This window comes from Convolutriloba macropyga, chromosome 6 (assembly GCF_964194025.1).
Source record: "Convolutriloba macropyga chromosome 6, txConMacr16.3, whole genome shotgun sequence".
NCBI classification, from domain to species: Eukaryota; Metazoa; Xenacoelomorpha; order Acoela; family Convolutidae; genus Convolutriloba; species Convolutriloba macropyga.
In genome coordinates, this window is record NC_134473.1 from 71100116 (window position 1) to 71118008 (window position 17893).

General features: G+C 36.6%; 2 protein-coding genes across 2 annotated transcripts in view; one reads left to right on the forward strand and one right to left on the reverse strand.

Moving 5' to 3' along the window:
* Window positions 1-17893, reverse strand: part of LOC142340586 (glutathione synthetase-like) — a 494803-nt gene that overhangs the window by 71211 nt on the left and 405699 nt on the right. The gene's annotated exons all lie outside the window — the stretch shown is intronic.
* The window catches only part of LOC142340582 (transportin-2-like), a 53414-nt gene continuing 41936 nt past the window's right edge, over window positions 6416-17893 (forward strand). The window contains exons 1-2 of the mRNA XM_075391255.1: window positions 6416-6594; window positions 6832-6907. Of these exons, the coding sequence (XP_075247370.1) occupies window positions 6469-6594; window positions 6832-6907 (202 nt within the window). The 5' untranslated portion in view covers window positions 6416-6468. The remainder of the gene's footprint in view (window positions 6595-6831; window positions 6908-17893) is intronic.

The window sequence follows — 17893 nt, forward strand, 5'->3', positions numbered from 1 at the left end:
AAAAAGCTTTCAATGGTATCAACTTGATCTTGCGTTAGGAAACGCCGAGATATTTTGCTTCTCCATCTATTGTTCAATATGCAATTCCTATCTTGAAACGTACAATCTGTAGTTCATCAACAACGTGGAAACTTATTTGTTTTGGGAACCTAAATCTCTCAACTAAACCTATTCGAAACTTTATATTTCGCTCTACTCTCTCTCTCTCTCTCAGATTCTCTTTTTCAAAATATTTTTTCTTTAACTTCTCCCTTTTAGATCTCTAAATTTCCCCATTTTACACTCAACTGTCTTTAATTATTAACCGGACTGTCATCGCTCAGTTCTTTTCATGTCACTAGTTTTAGTTCAGTAAAGCAGTAGGCGAACAATCCCAGAATCACAATCACAACGGAGCTGAAAACTAGAAAAAATTCAAAATGCTTTTCATAAAAGCACACCTAACGAGAAACTTTTTCCTCTTTTTCAATTGAATATATCAAATTGCCAGACAAGTCAGGCTAAGAACTCACTGCTAACTTGAATGAAATTTTTTCTGCCACCTTGAAGGATTCCAGAGCGGAAAGTCTAATATATTGCGCTTTTTCACGCCTCATCGTACACTTGCAATGTCAAGAACATAAGATGAAACCTCAAGCCTTCGCACAGCTAATAGATCATTGGGTAAAATGAGACATTGGAACCTTGTTTCCATGAACGTATGATTAGAATTTGAAAAAAAAAGTTCAACATGAAAATTTTGCAATATATTTCGATGTCTTGTCTAAGAAGCGAAAGGTGGTGTCCTTTCTCTAAATGATTAAGTGGTCAAGAACTCAGTGTTTGATTTCATATGTGAGAAGTATTCTGAGCCACGCAAAAAACCGCTGTCAATGCTATCAAATTGATCTGGTGTTAGGAAACGCCGAGAAATTTTGCCTTTCCATCTCTTGTTCAATATGCAATTCCTATCTTGAAACTTACAATCTGTAAGTCATCAACAACATGAAAACTTATTTATAATGGAAATCTAATTCTCTCCGGTAAAATAATTCTAAACTTTGAATTTCGCTCTGCTCTTTCTCTCTCTTTCTCTGATATTCTTTTTTCAAATTACTTTTTCTTTAACTTCTCCTTTTTAGATCTCCAAATTTCACCCACATTCACTTAACTGTCTTTAGTTTTTAACCGGGCTTTGATCGCTCAGTTCGTTTCATGTCATTGGATTTTGTTCACTAATTTTTCAGAGTGGAGTCTCAAAGAAGATTTCTCAAACTATCTCTGTTTTCTTACTTTCCACCCAAAAAGAAAATTTCATATGATCCACACTAGTAATTGTTTGACACTAATCTGAGCTCTTTCTCAACCAACCGGCGCCAACTTCACTTCGGCAGGTCACAGTACCAAATTCTTGAAATTTCCTTTGCTTCGACAGCACTGCCGACAAACTGCTGTCTTGAATCATTTTCCATATATGCACTTTACCTCACGAAGATGTCGAAAATTACCTTACAGAACATATCTTTGGAGAACATTATACAACATCTCAAACGTAGAACCCTTTTGATGTATCACAACTTCAAAAATCAGCATATGAGATCTCACAAATACTTTTCTAAAGTTGATCGTAAACTTTGTTTAATATACCGTTTCAAGTGGTTTTTCTTCATCAGAAATATTTTTAACGCACACACTGAAATATCCAATCTGCTTCTTCTGCAAACAATAGGTACTCCAAACCTCTTAGGTTTATTGTATAAAATTGAGCTAAAAATTAGAAAAAATTCAAATGCTTTTCATAAAACAGGCACACCTAACGAGAAATTTCTTTTTTGTTTTCAATTGTATACATCAAATTGCTCACACAGCAGTTGGCGAACAATCCCAGAATCATTTTTCTATTTTTGAAGACAAATTGAAATCAAAATGCAAGAATATTTCGCTTTATCTTTTTCAACTAAAAACACTGTTTTCACAAAAAAATTTCTCCAAAAAAAGTAATCTTATGGTAACTGTAAAATTAGTTCATGAAAAAACATGTCATATCAGTTTCCAATGAAACGATTTATGCCAGAACAAAAAATTAGCAAAGAAATTGGCTGAATTAGAATGAAAATTCAAGATAATAGCTGTAAAATCTCCAACATATGAAACTCGGATTATTTATTTTAAAAGAGTCACAAACACAAACTGACCAACTCCAAACGCATGAACTGAGAGACAACAACAATAAACCATGCAAGGGATGAGAACTCGCAAGATTGAGGGTAGCGTTTTCCAAACGCAGCAGCTATTGGCTTAGCGTTGATCAAAGGAAAATTGATCTCATGAAGAAGATCTACCAACAAATTGTTCAATAGAAAGCAATCGCTTTCATCCTGCTAAGAAGCAAGTCAGGCTATGAACTCACTCCTAAATTGAATGAAATCCTGTCTGCCACTTTGAAGTTTTCTAACGCGGAAAGTTTAATATATTGCGCTATGCCTCATATTAAACTAAACTTGCAATGTCAAGAACATAAGATGAAACCTCAAGCCATTGCAATACGATTAGATCATTGGGTAAATGGGTCATTGGAACATTGTTTCCATGAACGCATGATTGGAATTTGAGAAATACAGTAAAACATGAAAATTTTCCAATATATTTCGATGTCTTGTCGAAGAAGCGAAAAGGGGTGTCCTGTCTCTAAATGATTAAGTTGTCAAGAACTCAGTGTTTGATTTTATACTTGAGAAGTATTCTGAGCCACGCAAAAAAACGCTTTCAATGGTATCAACTTGATCTTGCGTTAGGAAACGCCAATATAATTTGCCTTTCCATCTATTGCTCAATATGCAATTTCTATCTTGAAACGTACAATCTGTAGGTCATCAACAACGTGAAAACTTATTTGTCTTAGGAATCTAATTCTCTCAAATAAACTAATTCGAAACTTTATATTTTGCTCTACTCTCTCTCTCTCTCTCTCTCTCTCTCTCTAAGATCCTGTTTTTCAAAGTATTTTTTCTTTAACTTCTCCCTTTTAGATCTCTAAATTTCCCCACTTTTCACCCAACAACTGTCTTTAATTTTTAACAAGACTGTCATCGCACAGTTCTTTTCATTTCATTAGCTTTCGTTCACTGAATTTTCAGAGTGGAGTCTCAAACAAGTTTTCTCAAACTATATGTTCTTGTCTTACTTTCCACTCGTTAAGAAAGTTTCATCTGATTCCACACTAGCAATTGGGATCTTTTCCGTTTGTGCCCCCCCAGTACGTTATGCTCCACCCAGTGACAGATCACGTGTCATTACATAGTAAATCATTATGTAAAAATATTGCACGTGCGTCTGGGGGTTGCAAATAATATGCACCCACTAAGCTGGGGGGGGGGGGGCACAAACGGAAAAGATCCAGCAATTGTTTGACACTTATCTGAGCTTTGTCTCAACCAACTGTAGCCAACTTCACTTCGGTAGGTCACACTACCAATCTCTTTAAACTTTTTTCCCTTCGAACGCGCTGAAGACAAATTGCTGTCTTGAGTCATTTTCCATAAATGCATTTTACCTCACAATGGCGTCTAAAAATACCTTATAGAACACTTTTTTGGAGAACATTATACAACATCTCAAACGAAGAACCCTTTAGATGTATCACAATTTCAAGAATCAGCATTTGAGATCTCACAAAGACTTTTCTAAAGTTGATCGTACATTTTGTTTAATATACTACTTCAAGTGGTTTTTCCTCATCAAAGAATTTTTAACGCACACACTGAAATATCCAATCTGCTTCCTTTGCCAAACATAGGTACTCCAAACCTCTTAGGTTTTTTGAGTACAAGTGAGCTAAACATTAGAAAAAATTCAAAATGCTTTTCATAAAACGAGCACACCTAAAGAGAAACTCCTTTTTTTTCTCTTGAATTGAAAGTATCGAATTGCCCACCCAGCAGTAGGCGAACAATCCCAAAATAACAATCTTTTCTATTTTTGAAAAAAAAAAATAAAAAAAATGCAAGAACATTTTGCTTTACCTTTTTCCACTAAAAACATTGTTTCCACAAAAAGTTCTCCATAGAAAAGGTAATCTTCTGGTAACTATAAAATTAGTTCGTGCGAAAATATGTCACATCAGTATCCAATGAAACGATTTATGGCAGAACAATGAATAAGCAAAAAAGATTGCTAATTTAGAACGAAAATTCACGAAAACAATTGTAAAATCTCCAACAAATGAAACTCGGATTATTTGTTTTAAAACTATCACAAACACAATCCGAACACACCATAAGCATGAACTGAGAGACAAAAACACTAAACCATGCAAGTGATGAGAACCCTATATCAAAAGATTGAGCGAAGCGTTTTCCAAACCTAGCAGTTATTGGCTCAACATTGATCAGAGCAAAAATGTGCTCATGAAGAATTTCTACCAACAAATTGTTCAATAGAAAGCAATCGCTTTCATCCTGCTAAGAATTAAGTCAGGCTATGAACTCACTGCTAACTTGAATGAAATCCGGTCTGCCACTTTAAAGTTTTCTAACGCGCATAGTCTAATGTATTGCGCTATTTCACGCCCCATCTTACACATGCAATGTCAAGAACATAAGATGAAACCTCAAGCCATTTCAAGACGATTATATCATTGGGTAAAATGGGACACTGGCACCCAGGAACGCATGTTTAGAAGTTGAAAAGTACATGTCAACATGAGAAATTTCCAAAGTAGAACAAATTAGTGTGGGAGGGTTCAGATCGAGCCCGACAGTGGCCAATTTGGTCAGAAGAAAATCATCAGGAACGGTATCGAAAGTATTCTGTATATCAAAATATATGTCAAGGCAAGGTACTTTCTGATCACAAGCCATGTACACAAGATGCAGATACCCGATGAGTTGGCTAACTGTACTGTGTTTTGGAATGAAACCATGTTGACAACAAACGATGGGAGGCCGAAAAATTGAAATGTTCGGGGTCTAGTGACAGCACTGGTAAAATGCTGATTGGTCGGTAATGGGATGTATGTGCTGTAAATCCATTTTTTGAAGAGGATTAACTATGGACGTTTTCCAAAGAGTTGACCATTTCTGGTTTTTAAAATCCAGGAGAATAATTCTGTAAAATGACGAGATAGTTGAGAGGTACTTTCTCGCGCAATGAAGGATGGGAATAAATAATTGCCCATTAAAGCAGAATCTGCACATGATGCTAGGTTTTTTTCAATAGTTGGGACTGATATATTTATATGATCCACTACCGCAAATTATGCTTCCACGATGCTAGATGGAGCTGTTATGGGTTTGTCGCGATTCACAGAAAGAACACAAATACGTGTAAAAACCTTCCGTTTTTTCCAAATCAGTATAGAAGACTGATTTTTCATTTCTCAAGGCTGCTGGAATCAATGACGAGAATCCATAACTTCGCAAAATCTTAAAGCAGTTTCGTGTTTCTTTTAGGTTAATCTGATTAATGAACACTTTATCCAGGTCAATGGATTCGGAGGCAGGCCTCTTCCACTCCAGTTCCTTGAGACAGAGCTCCAAGGTGCATTTACGGAACAGTTTACGAGAATTTGTGGACTTCTGATCCAGAAGGTGGATTGTATGGGAAGAATAATAGGAGGGGAGTGCCAGGCGCTTTTTCCGCAAAGAATTTGTCAATGACAAGTTTAACAGGTAGAACCACGAGTCGAGAAATGATGGATCTGAGGAGTTGTCTTGAGAAATATAACTGAAGAGGTCATGGAGACCCGAGTTAAAAGTTAAAGGATCAAAAGAAGTTCAGGAGTAGCATGACTGTATAGGAGCTGGGTGTTCGTTGATAGAGCAATAAAAAATTATGGGATGATGATTGAAGAAATGCCTATCAACAATTGAGAGGGGAACTTCGTTGGCAGTAGTAAGAATTAGATCAAGAATTATGCTTCGTTTGTGTGTTGGGTGGTCAACTAATTGTCTGACACATCATTCGGCTTATGAAACTATTCAGCGAAGGTTGCAGGAAAGTTTTTTTGGGATATAATTGAGAGGGGCTTCAAACCTAATTTCTCTGGTGCAATTGAAAATCCCTGTCTTTCATTATCCCCCACACGAAACTATAGCGCCCTCAGCATTATGGCACACTGGTGATATGAGCGCTAAGCGGTGGGGGAGGGGGTTTGGCTATAATGATAAAGACCTGAAAGTCCTTCAATTCACGAATAAAGAACATTTTTCATCTTTTTAGATGACCAAAGGTGTCCGACACAAAAGCAAAAATATAATGTCTTGTATTTTGTTCTATCTCTTATCGAAGACTCCCATAATTTATTTGACGTTAAAGGTCTGCCAATAAAAGTCTGCTGGGAGTCGCAGCCCAAATGCAAGCTGCAGATGTTTCACCCTGCGAATTTACTGTTTACAAACTGTCAGAAAAGGCTTGTCAGGCGCTTTTTAATTTCTGTTGGTTGCTGAAATTTATTGTAGTTAATTTCAGATATGATCTGATTTTGTTAAAATGATCGAAGTAGTGTCCCACGGGGAATGTAATTGGGAGCCAAATCAATCAGATCTGCGTCAAATTCTGCAACTGCTCCGAGAATCACAATCTCCAAATACAGAAACTCAACGGAAAGTTCAACAGGTACCTGGATTTTAAAAAAAACTGTTCAGTTAGTTTCAGTTATTGTCCCTACAGAACGTTCTGCCGCCCGTAGTAAATTTATGGTAATCAATTAAAAGGTCATTCTATATAACGCTTTGTTTAAAATTTTTGCAATTAAAGTAAACGCGTTAATCTGCAAAGGGTGCAATAACAGAAATTATCTTTCTTTTTCTAATGTGTTCGTATTGAAATTTAAATTCAATTGTTCTGTTACAGAAGCTAGAAGAGTTGAATCAGTTCCCAGACTTCAACAATTATTTGGTGTATGTGCTGACAAAGTTAACTGCAGAAGGTTGGTCATTGAATTGAAGGACTTGTTTCGCATTTCTTTCACTTATTGAATATTGCCGTCGAGGATCTTTTCAACCAATGAAGGAAATTAGCAGTCTAACTTTGGTTAAATTAACTTAAGTCAACTTCATTAATATTGTGCTTAAATATCTCCCTAATAGAAAGGTACGAAGTTATCGTATTGTGTTGAATGTCTGACAATGGATTTGATTTTCACGTTTTAAAAAGACTTGGTTCAATACTGAATGTTTCTGACCTTTTATAATATTCTATAATTTCAATTTGTTTAAGCACAATGCAGCTTGACGTATATTTTGGGAGCAATTGTAGTTGGGCTTGTTTAATGTGCCTTAATTTTCAGGGATCGAAGAATTAGTAACGAGTGGTAACATCAAATTTGTTTTTTACGAAGTTCAATGTGATACCAAAATCTGTACGATGCATGTAAGATCGATGAGTTGGTTATAGGTCGGCAGTTTATACATGCACTGTAGACAACCCGTATTTAAATATGGGTTGTACTTAAGTCCATTACCCTAATATTTTCTACCTTAATGCTGGTAGAATGCTTTGCTCAGCTGATGAAATTGACTTAATATGAGCATATTAATTGCTCTCGATCGAAGTTTGAAGTACTTAATTGAAATATGTTAACTGGCGGAATTAGGTTCAAAATCAAGATGTCAAATGGCACGCATGTCAGTTGGCTCAATTTTAATCATCAATCTTGCAACTATTTTTTTTCTGCTCAATATCTAATTTTAAAATTGGTTCAAGTTTTGTAAACTTATCAATTGAATCAACTCTCAAATGAATTATTTGGCTGTAAAAAGATTGTTTGAAGGATGTCCTCACAATGAAGTTTCAAACTTGTTTTCGTGAAAAAAGGTTGGAACTCGTAGATGTTAATCGGCTGACGGATCTCCTGACAGGCAATACTTGATTGGGTAGCCTTGGGGAGGCGGGCGATTGTTGTTGTTAATAGCTGCGAAGCGATAGCTGAGGCTATTATTGGCCTTCCCTTGGTTTTTTTACGACTCGAAGAAGAGCATTGGTTTTCTTAAGGTTTTTTTAACCGGAAGTACTATTTGTTCAGGCGGCGTTTTGCCCTAATAGTGAAAGTGAGTAAAATCGCCATGTGAACTAGCTTTTTCTGAGTGAGAGAAGTTTTTTGTTCATGCGCTGCGTTTATTGAATGACTTTTTTTTACTTGGAAAAGAGTTTTTGAGAGATTGGAGTATATAGATGACAGTTTTTAGCCGTTTTTCGTCCATCTGGCCCCAATAACAAGACTTTAGGTGCACTGTCGGTTTTATTGGTTTCGTTTTTTTGCTAGTTGAAATGTTGTTGGCGAAATTCTTTGAAATTCAGTGAAAATTTTTACCATATTTTGATTTTTTCTGTTTCGCAATTGAGCTGTTTTCACTTCTTAGTGAGACAGGAAAATAGTTATGTAATATTCTTCAGCATCTATTGCTCAATAACAAAAAATATATGTACCTTTTACAGTTTTTAAATACGCTTTGTTTTCTATTTGATTTTTAGAGTTTCCATTTTAGTTTTTTGATTTTTCAGAAAGTGCGAATTAGTTGTTTCCTTCTTCACAATGTATGTATTCTCCATTATCTAGCATGTTTCTTTCCAACATTCTCCTTAAAACTATAGTTGTATTTAGCTTGCCTTAATTAACATGAAATTTATCAATTTTTTGTTTTTTGTCTTTTTCCTTTGAATTTTTCAAAGTTTTTGTTTGCAATTGATTTTATTTAACATATGTCATTGAGTTTTTGTTAGCTTCACTTATGCAAGTTTTGAACATTACCGGCTTTTGAGCGAAAATTTTTAGGGCTGGGTTATTTTTGCGTTCGAGTATTCTGTCTCGTTAGTCTTTGTTATGATTATTTTCGATGTGATTATTTTTTTGGCCATTGTTTAGTGTTATCGCGTTCCTAGTGATTTGTTTTAAATTGACAACTAATGTCTATTGTTAAAGCGACAAAGTTAATTAGTTACCAATTGATTACTGTTTTTATATAGAATAGTGCTTCGATTACGGAGAACTTACGGAAATAGATTAATTTTTTAAGCATTTTTGCAGTATTCAATTTTTTTTTCCAAAATGAGGTTTTGGGAGCCTAACATGGCTGGACTTTTGCTGCTCGCGTACTTTGATGTTTTCAATTGCGTACAAAAAGTTTGGTTTTGTAAATATGAGTAACATAATTTTTTAGTTCAGTTGGGTTTAAGGGCTGTCCTCATGTTTTGACTGATCTTTTTTTCTTTTTAGTAGTCAATGTAGTAGGAACCAGTGATTTAAAAGGCAATTCTTTCACGAAGACGACTCTTCGAGTCGTTTCCGGAATTCTTCCGGCTATGTTTTTTTTCGTCTTCAAGATTTTGTTACGACCATATGACGTCAGAACCACTTCAAATCTGTTTTTTTTTTTTCATTCGTTTATGCAATTTTAACTGAATTGCGTGTGTGACGTCATTTTTCACTCTCTGTGGAGCGAGTTTTTTTCGTTCATTCGTGTGATTAAGTTTTAATTCACACGTGACTTACCTCACTCTCGAAAATGACTTCTCCACTTTTTTTTTGACTTTTTTTACTTTAATTCAAAGAGATAAGGTCAAGCTAATAAGTATCACTAAATGAAGGTTTTTTGAGAGCAGCTATTATAGGCAGCAATAACCCATACAGATTCTTAATCACAATATGACATGAAAAGAATAAATTTCTTTTTTGGCCTGTCTTTCCTTTTCTGTTTCAATCCCAATGTGCGTCTAGCGCGTCAACGGAGGCTATTTTCCGGCAATCTGCCGGCTATGTTTATTATTGCTGCACCTCTTCAAACTATCAAAGTTTAAGTTCTTCAGAGCCTCTCTAATCAAACAACAGTTTATTCAAGCGATTCAGTTTATTTTTAGTCCACAAGTAGCACTAGTAGGGGTTTTGAGGTCCTAGGAATCACTGGTAGCTGTTGGTTCTTGTTCATTTTTATTTCTTTTGAGGACGAAAACTATTGCCTACTAGGTTGTAAGAGAAAGGCACTCCCGATAATTCAGTTTCCGGTAAAACCGTCAATTGCTTTGCAGACATGTGTATTAGCCGACAGTCTAACCAATGAAAATGAAATGTTGATAAATGAAACATGAAATCAGCCAAACAGCGTACGACGAAGCCCACTAGTAACTAAGAGGACTCATTTTAGTCAGGAATGTGAAATCAGTTGTGTCAAGTTAAAAGATGAGTTGATATTAAAACAATAGTGACAATCGGTCAAGGTGCTAGCTGCTTGCTACTCCTACTACTAACGTTCAAAAGCATGCTGAAGAGGCTTGACTTCAAGAAATTGAATCAATTGAAATCTTTGACAGCCAACAATGAAACGTTTGCTACCCCCGATTTAACTAAATCGGAACGCGAAGCGCAATATCAGGTAGAAGAACGCTGGTTTCTTCAGCATAATTGTCAATCAAAGAAGAATCTTCTGAGAACTTGCAATGAACAATGTGCAGTTGGTTCTTCCTTTTCGTTATATTTGCATGCTTGCATAGGCAACTCTTTATCAAGATAGTTAGTGAAGAAGGAAAAACGTAGGCGTAATTGACCCTCCTTTTACTGCTCAGTAACTCTACATCAACCGAAGAAGTTAGAAACTGCTAACAGTTTTAGGCTAGCATTCAAGATTTTAAGGATAAGTGGCTGTTTTTGTAAAATGCCATCTTTTCAATGAAAATGAAGTTTTTCCATACCTGAGGCAATTAACTTGCAGTTAAGTTTTGCACCTGTCATGTTCTTAGGTGAGGAGTAGTCTTGAAATTATTGTGATACAGCAAATCACTCGAATAATTTTTTCGCTCCGTCTTTGAGCAAGTCTTCTAATTCTGTTGTAGATTATGGTTTCATGTTAATTGTTGTTTATTAAGGGTTTTACGTTGTTCTGTTGTATATTAAGTGATGTAATGTTGTGCCCAATGACTTTGCTCTGTCTACAGTTGAATATGAAAATGTGCCTGAGAAATTTCCCGGTTTCTCTAACTGCCTTCGAATACATTCTGTACTCTAAGTGTAGAGAACACATTTCTAGTAATGTAAATTCGGTAAGATAAAATTATGTTCAGTCTCTTTTATCGGAGAGTTACTGTTTTACACGTGTTATTTGGACGCAGTCAAGTTCCCACTTTTTTGGCGGGAAGAGTTTCAACTTTTCTAATATTGGCTTTTGCCATCTTGAATTGATGCATCATCAACACATACGACCTTTTGTTCTGATGGCTAATACCAATTTTCTAGCGCCCTATTTCCTCTTTCCATCGTTTGATTATGACCAACTTCTTCTAAATGTGTTTTTGTAACTCCACTACTGTGACATCCTAAATATTTTCATATTTAATTCCTAAATATTTTCATATTTAATTAGATGTCAATCTATCATTTAACCTCTAAAGTAATAGACTCGAATTGACTTAATAGCCTTGATTTTCTCGTTCATATTATGCCCTTTACTATGCGAGTGCTTTCGAACAATGTTATTGAATTAGTCTAAATAAACCAATGTAAACTAAATGAACAGATTGCATTGATGTTATTAATCTTAACATTATTTATAATGACCTTACATTCTTAATAAAATGAACCTCTAATCATTGAAAGTAGAGAATAGAATTCATACCCCAGAAGATGTGATCTAAAGTAAAGTTACTTTAATTCATGTTCAAAATATAGCAGTTTTCAAACTAAGGCTGTCAGTTCCCACCGTTCGAAGACCTTAGACCGCTCTTCAGGAAAATTGAAAACCAAAACATAAATTTGATAGAAGTTTATTTTGAATTTGATTTAAAATAACATAACAGATATACAGAAACTAAGTATATTACATGGTGACAGCAGGAAGACAGCCAAAAATCTTGCCAATCACCAAAATTGAATTACGTAATTCCTAGAAAAATTATCAAACAAATCGCCAAATATTCTTAACAAATATTCTTAAAAAGTTCTGAACGCTAAAATCAGAACACAATTAGTCTTATTCTGAAAAAATTGTTATCCAGCCTGATGACTTTGAAAATTATCGAGAAGTACCCGATTCAAACTATGGACCTCACAACTGATGTTGATGGGGCAACCTTGTATTCAACTCCAAATGCTCTGTGATACTGGTAGTCTGATGGCCAATCTATCTGGGTTATACTGTGAAGAAAGGGAAAGTGAGAATTCGAGAACTCAAGGACTGTAAGTTAAAATTAACTCAACCTTTTGAAGTCTTCTCCTTCAAAGTGCTATTGCTGTTTATTATTATCATAGTCTCAACCCCAAATAATTACAACTTAACTACTCTACTAAACTTCCACTCCAGTAGACTCAAGGAGCATTTCGAAGTGTTTATATACGCCAATGACAGTGCCAATTTATAGTGCTCCTAACAACCATTAAGCAATAGCTTATCTAATATTGTGCTGTAAAATAATAATAAGGTTAGAAAGTAAGTATGGCTGCGAATGCACAAATTACAGTAGAACCATACAGCGGGACAGAAAAAGAAAGCTTTCGCCAGTTTGAGCAACTCTTCCGCGGATTCATTGGAGTAGCAGCAATACCGAATGCACAACAAGCAAACTTCTTACAATTGCACTTAAGAGGTGATGCTCTACGCTATTTCCAAACACTTCCTGAAGCAACCCGACAAGACGTTGAACTGAGTTTGACAGCGTTAAGAGATCATTTCTGCAACACACAATTACAGGAGGTCCATATACTGAGGCTCGAGCAGAAAAAGTTCGATCCAAAAATAGACACGCCAGAGAACTTTCTGGTGACTCTACAAACTGCAGCTCAAAGAGCCTATCCACCACCAAACTTGCCAGCTGTAGCCCCATTAGCAAATGGAGCTGACGCAGCGGAACAGGCACGATTTGCGAGAGAAACTGCAGCACGACAAGAACGAATCAACGCAGAAGAAGAGTTCAAAAATGAACAAGTTAAACGAATTTTCCAAAAAGCTATGCCAGGATGGCTGCGATCAAAAATGATGGAACAACCACCAAATACAACAGTGCAGGAATTATGCACATTAGCCCGGCAACAAATGACTATTCGAGACTTATGTAGGAAAGACGATTACCCGGAGGACGGATTCAATGAAATATGTACAACAGTATCAGATAACCTCATTAGCGCCTTATCAAAATTGAACGCAACTCAGGAAGCAATGGAACGAAAACTAAGTTCAATGGATGATAGGATAAAAAATCAGGAGACATCATCACACAGAGGGGGTCCAGAGAACAATACAATGGCTATAACAGGTTCTTCATCATATATGCAGAACACTCAGTGGCCAAACTCCCAGAATTTTACTCCTCGATTCCAACCAAGAGGAAACTTCAATTATCGGGGTAACCCCAGATATTTTGGACAGTCATATCCCAGAAATAACCAACCGCGTTATTACCACCCAAGACAAAGACAACAATTTAATCCTCAGAGCAACATAAACCCGCAAAACATGAATTCCCAACAGATGCAGACACACGCAGAGGTACGACTACCCAACTCCCCCTATTTTCCAGTCACCCCATCAACCAAAGTCTTTTGTTACACCTGTGGTTACCCTAACCATAAGTCGAACCAATGCTCACAGAGATCAAAAACGAATTCAAGAGGAACATCATTCCCGTTTCCGAGACAACCAAAAAACTAATAAAGCCGCCCATTGGAACTGAAACAAAAAAACCGACAGAAAAATCCCATCAAACTAAAACCCTTCATCTTAACAAAATCTCAGTGAACAACGGACAGACATTATCTTATATTAACCTAAAATTTAGCCCGACTTTAACTCGGAGAGCACTAATAGATACAGGAGCTTGTGCAAATGTAATAAGCAACAAATTTTATGAAGAAATTAAAGCAAACGATCCAACAACAAAAATAGCCGACGAAACGCCTGAATGGAATCAAGTAAAAATGGCAGGCGGCCAAACCGTTAAGGTAGTCAAACAAACAAGACTAACATTCACAATGGCACATCAACAATTCACAGAATCCTTTTTAGTTTTACCGACGGCAAACTCAATCATCCTAGGAAACCCTTTCTTCAAAAAACATGACATCACCATTAGCCCAGCACGTAAATTTCTACAATTATCAGACTTGACCATACAAATTAACGAAATAAAGCCGACAAACGAACCACGAAGAGTAGTTAGACAGAAAAAGATACCAATTTATCTCACGAAAAATACAACGATACAACCAAACCAGCATGCTATTCTAGAATGTTCACCACCTGAAAGCACTGAAGAGTACAAAAACCTCAGTGGAGTACTGATACCGAATGAAATTTTGGAAAGAGAAACAGACTTAGCTTTCACTTCTTCACTTAGCACAATTAGTGACCAGAATAAATTGTTTGTATCAACAATAAACATTACAAATCATCCAATTACCCTACACAAACGTACAGAAGTAGCAAGATTTTCAATATTGACACCCGAACAAGCAGATCAACTCATCAAAATTGATCCTGAACTTATAGCACTCGCTAAGTTCAGAGAAAAGGAAAACGAAATCCCAGAAATCAATCAACTTATTCAAGACACAGAAAAGAAAGGAAAATTGCAACCGCCGCGACCTCCTCCAGACTACAATTCACTATGGTTCCCGACGCCAGAAACATGCGATCACCCCGAATTGCTGACACCAATCCAGTTAGAAATTTATAAAAAATTACAAGAACTTAGAAAAATGGAAAACTCAGACCCAATTAATAACATTGATGACCGACACAATTTCCTTCGCAGATTCCCTTGGAACAAATCAGCCTTAAACCCTGAACAGAAGGAAGAACTCGAAATACTGATACTTGAATATTGTGATATTTTCGCGAAACATCGATTTGACGTCGGTTACAATACAGAACTGAAAATCAAACTGACTCCTGAGCATTCCATGCCAATGTACGTCCAAGGCCCTCCCACACCAGTACACCTCAGAGAAGAACTACAAGTGGAACTAGCCTTGATGCAGTACTATGGCCTCATCACAACATTGCCTCAATCGAAATACAGTAGCCCTTTGTTTGCTCACAGAAAGGAATCCGGTAAACTACGACTGCTAATTGATCTCCGGAGAATAAATCACCTTTTAAAAAACGATTATCTTAACTCAAATTTTCCAATCTCTAACATCACTGATGCAACTAATCACTTTGCCGGAAAGACACTTTTCACAAAACTAGACTGCTCACAAGCATATCACTGTGTCCAAATGGCAGATGATTTATCAACACAACTTTTAGCGTTTAACTTTTCATCTCGGACCTATGCATACAAGTGTTTGGCACAAGGCCTCAACAAATCAGTGACCGGATTTAGTTCTTTCATAAGACATTACCTTGATCCTTGCTTGGCAGCAGACGTTTGTACACAATTCATGGACGATATTGGATGTGCGGTATCAAACTTTCAAGAGCTTTTACCAACACTAAGAAAAATTTTCGACTGTATTCGCAGATCTGGACTGAAACTAGCACCAGAGAAATGTGAAATAGCCTGCAAGTCAATGAAGTTCCTTGGAAACATTATAAACTCATCCGGAATTTCACCTGAAGCCGCAAAAATATCAAAATTCCTAAACACAATAAAAATGCCACAGACAACAAAACAAGTCAAAAGGCTAATCGGCTTTGTACAATTTTTCAAAAACTACATACCAAACCTTGGTGAAAAATTAATACCATTCTACCAACTGCTCAAAAAAGACGCAAAAATACAACCCAGTGAAAAACACTATGAAAGACTTGAAATCATTAAAAAAGATTTACTCGAAGCAACCGACATGACATTACGACTCCCCCGACCTGACCTTCAGTACATTTTATTATGTGATGCCAGCTACTATGCAGCCGGATTTGTTTTAATGGTAGAAGACTATGTCCAAGGAAAACAATCGAAAGAGAGGAAAACATATGCACCGGTATCATTTGGAAGCCAAACGTTCACAACAGCGCAACTCAAGTTCTCGATTTATTACAAAGAATTTTTAGCTCTCTATTTTGCATTGGAACATTTTGCTCATTACATTTGGGGCGCTAGTCAGCCAATTGTAGTACTCACAGACAACAAAAGCCTAACGCAGTTTTTCCAATCAAAGACTATACCACCCTCACTATGGAACTTCCTGGACAGAGTCCTATCTTTCAACATAGTGATAGCACATATACCTGGGAGAGCTAACTACGCAGCAGATTTTTTGTCTAGAATTGAAACAGACAGATCAGCAAGCCTTACGCTGAAAATGAACGACAAAATCCCAATACGCGAATTTGAAATAGACACGAAAGCAGATACACCAGATGTAACACTGAATGCAATTGATACAATAGATGAAATCTTCACACCAAAGAACCAACAAACCGAATTTGAGGAGCAACTCAAATTGCATGGGTTATATGAATCTTACTTAGAGCGTCAAGCAAGCCAACCAGCTGACGAGATAAAGGGATTTGTAAGATTCCATATACATCAAATAAATGCGCTACAATTCACAAACCCAGCAGATACTTTGAACGACATATTACAAAAAACTGACCCATTAGACCTAAAGCACGAACAAATGCAAGATGATGAAGTCCGTAGAGTGATTGAGTGGAAAATGAATGGAAGCCTAGTTGACGTAACATACGGAACAAAAGTACTCAAAAAATACTACAAGCAATTAAATCGACTCATAGTGAAAGAAGGAATACTTTACCGTCTCTTTTATAACGATGTTGGACAAGTACAGTACGAGCAATACTGTTTACCAAAGCATTTGTGGAAGGAAGTACTTTATCGACTTCACAATTCACGTACAGCAGGTCACAATAGAATAAACCGAATAATACAGGAATTCCGTCAAAGATTCTATTTCCCAGGCTTCACAGAACAACTACTAGACCTAGTCAAGAACTGTCTCACATGTCTCCAGCTCCGAAAAGCCAATGAGAAGCATCTCAGACCGAGTTTACAACCCTTGTCATCACTACAGTCATACCCAGGTGATATGCTACAAATAGATTTAGTGGGAACATTCAATTCACCAGTTTACAAATATGTGCTAAGTGGCATAGATGTTTTTTCAAAGTTCTTGTTCGCCGTACCTTTAACAAATGCCAGCGCAGACACTGTAGCTAGAGAACTAGTGAAAATTTTCTTTAACCATAGTTACATCCCTGAGACCATTCTAAGTGATCTTGGCACAACATTCACATCGTCACTCTTCCATGAGCTTACTAAACTACTAGAAATAAAATTAAAACATGCAACTCTTAAACACCCGCAAACAATCGGGGTAGTAGAAAGATCACACAACGCTGCTTTGAAACGAATACTGAAAATCAATACAAGCAGTCAGTGGAATGACTGGCACAAATATGTCTCTCTCGCAGTCTTCATTCATAATACATCATATCACCACTCAATCGGCTGTTGCCCATCCTCAATCTTCCACGGACGAGACCCGATCAAACCTTTGGATATACGATTTTCCAGGAAAGCAATGGAATCCGTTGAAACCAACTCTGATTACGTAAATGCTTTACAGGACTCCATGATCACTAAATTCGCAGAAAACAAATTACGATTGATAGAATCTTATCAGCGATACAGATATTATTATGACAAAAAAGCGGAAGCTAAACCACTGCAGTTGCATTCATACTGTCTTCTTCTCAATCCAAAAATAACATCTCAACAACAAACGATCACAAAGACAGTCCAAGTTTGGTTACCACTTTATAGAGTAGAGAAAGTCTTAACTGACTCGAACTATATTATAAGAAAAACGGGCACACATTTTACCCAGTGTGTACATCGAATTCGAGTCCGCCCTATAAAACGACCAGACAATTTAGACGATTTAGCCACCATTGACCCAGCAGAGTTCAAAGCCGATCCGTCGCGAAGAGATACCAAAAAAGAGCCAGAACTCTTTGACGAATAT